We start from the raw sequence: 2,038 nt of genomic DNA, 5'->3' as shown, positions 1-2,038 counted from the left end.
TTGTACCCACCTGTGCCCCAAGTGTACCGCCAGCTCAGCAAGCCTGTCAACTTTGTGGATGGCCGCTCTCTGCCCGCAGGTGAGCTGCAGCAGATTGAGGGTGGAGATAGAGTCCTCTGGGGTGTCCTCTGACACCTCTGTGCATTGGACCAAATCTTTACATCCTTTGGGGAAAACCTCAGGTATTGGGGTCAGAGAGCTCTGGCTCCAAATCCTAGCTCCACAACCTTTAGGCTGTGTGGGTAAATCCCTCATCTGTTAATTGGGGATAAGAAGAGAACGGGCCTTGCAAGATTGTTGTTAGGGTTAGAGACAATGCTCGTCAGGGCTGGCATGAATGGCCATACAAGTTGTGCACTGAGCAACCTCAGGAAGTATCATGAACTTAGACTATGATCCTGTGCAGTGCACAACCTGTACAACTGCATGTGGCAGCTTTTGAGGAGTGCTTGTCCCTGTACTTGGTCCATAGTTAGCACCCAATGAGGGGAAGCTGTTGCTATTCCTAGGATCATGTTTTGAATTAGCACTTCCCTGACTGACAGTTAATTGAGAGTTTATTAAGTGTAACAGCCTCTCCCCATCCTACTTCGCAGTAAGGTGAGCTCACTCCTCCCTGTTTTTCATTCCACAAACGTCTATGTCTGGGTCTGTGCCCAGTGCCGGGGCTACAGGAACTGAGCGTGACGGCGACCAAAAGCACTTTGACGAGTCAAGTGTGGCAGTGAGCTGTCAGTCAGGGGCTGGTGACCCATGTGAGGAGGCGGGCCTGGCTGCCCTAGGACCCTTGGTCACCAGGCTTCTGCTCTACCTACAGGCAGCCTGATCTCTCTGCACATCTATGCTCTCCATAGGAATGGCACTGTGTGGCCCAACCCCGAGGTATCCCCATCCCTGGCCCTGGAGATAAGGTGGAGTTGTGGTGGGGTGTCTAGGTTACTCTCCTCCAGGATCCGGCAAATGTTTAAGCAAGACCCTGTCTACTCAGGTCTTTGACCCTCTGCGTTTTACCCCTGAGAATGCAGCTGGACGTCACCCCTTCGCCTTCATGCCCTTCTCTGCAGGGCCCAGGTAGGGAGAGGCCCAGCATGCCCTGGCCCTTAGGATTGGGGAGGGGAAAGTGGACAGCTTTGTGGGGGGCATCATTTGGGGCTCTCTGTGAATGAGAGGGACCAGGAAGGGAGTAGGGTGATCCTAACACAGGGGAGAGCTCCAAGGCTCTTCTACATTCCATTATCATTCCGCATCTTTCTCTTGGGAGGTAATAGGATGGGTGAGTTGTTACAGGAGAGACTGCCAAGCCAGACCATCCAATGTCAATCTCCTCAGTCTGGGACCCTCGCCACACTCCCAGGATCTGTTTCTTAAGGCCAGATCAATCAATCAGCTGATTATTCATATACAACTAGTTATTGATTTTGGTTGGCCACTAACAGCATCTATTTCATCAGATCTGCTGGCTAATTTTTGGGGGTAGCTCTGATTTTCTCTGGACACCCCAGAGCCTGAGGGCGTTTTTTGTGCTCACTGCAGGAATTGCATAGGGCAGCAGTTTGCCATGAATGAGATGAAGGTGGTCACGGCCCTCTGCTTGTTGCGTTTTGAGTTCTCCCTGGACCCTTTGCGGCCACCCATCGAGGTGTCACAGTTGATCCTTCGCTCCAAGAACGGCATCCATCTCCACCTGAAGTCGCTGGGCCCAGGGTCTGGGATGCAGCTTCACCAAGAGTAGGATTTCCAGTCAGCCCAGGCTGGGACCTGTCCCCAGACACTGCCCTCCCCAGGCTGAACTAGGAGTCGCTGTGGCTCCCTGTCCTGGGGAGGCGTGTAGGTTAGAAGAAGAGTGGGACCTACATAGACATTCACCTTGGGGACAGTGCCATCTAACTGTGTGAGCCTACAAATGTTTATTATGCATGCATGTAGAGCTCACTCATTCATTCAACAAGCACTTAGTGAGCACCTACTCTCTTAAAATTTCATTTATCCCATGTAGTTGGCAATATTTTAACAATGAATAAAATGAATAATTTCTTTT

General features: G+C 51.3%; 1 protein-coding gene across 1 annotated transcript in view; it reads left to right on the top strand.

Annotated features, from left to right (window-relative positions):
- LOC101346459 (cytochrome P450 4B1) overlaps window positions 1–1,075 on the top strand; it is a 35,204-nt gene extending 34,129 nt beyond the window's left edge. The window contains 3 exon segments of the mRNA XM_012554266.1: window positions 1–79; window positions 818–882; window positions 989–1,075. The exon segment at window positions 1–79 is cut by the window's left edge and continues 9 nt beyond it. Of these exon segments, the coding sequence (XP_012409720.1) occupies window positions 1–79; window positions 818–882; window positions 989–1,075 (231 nt within the window).
- The last annotated feature ends 963 nt before the right edge of the window (window positions 1,076–2,038 follow it).

This window comes from Trichechus manatus, unplaced genomic scaffold, assembly GCF_000243295.1.
Source record: "Trichechus manatus latirostris isolate Lorelei unplaced genomic scaffold, TriManLat1.0 scaffold00015, whole genome shotgun sequence".
Classification (NCBI taxonomy): domain Eukaryota; kingdom Metazoa; phylum Chordata; class Mammalia; order Sirenia; family Trichechidae; genus Trichechus; species Trichechus manatus.
Note: the sequence above shows the minus strand (reverse complement) of the source record. Positions and strands in the feature narration are given on the sequence as shown.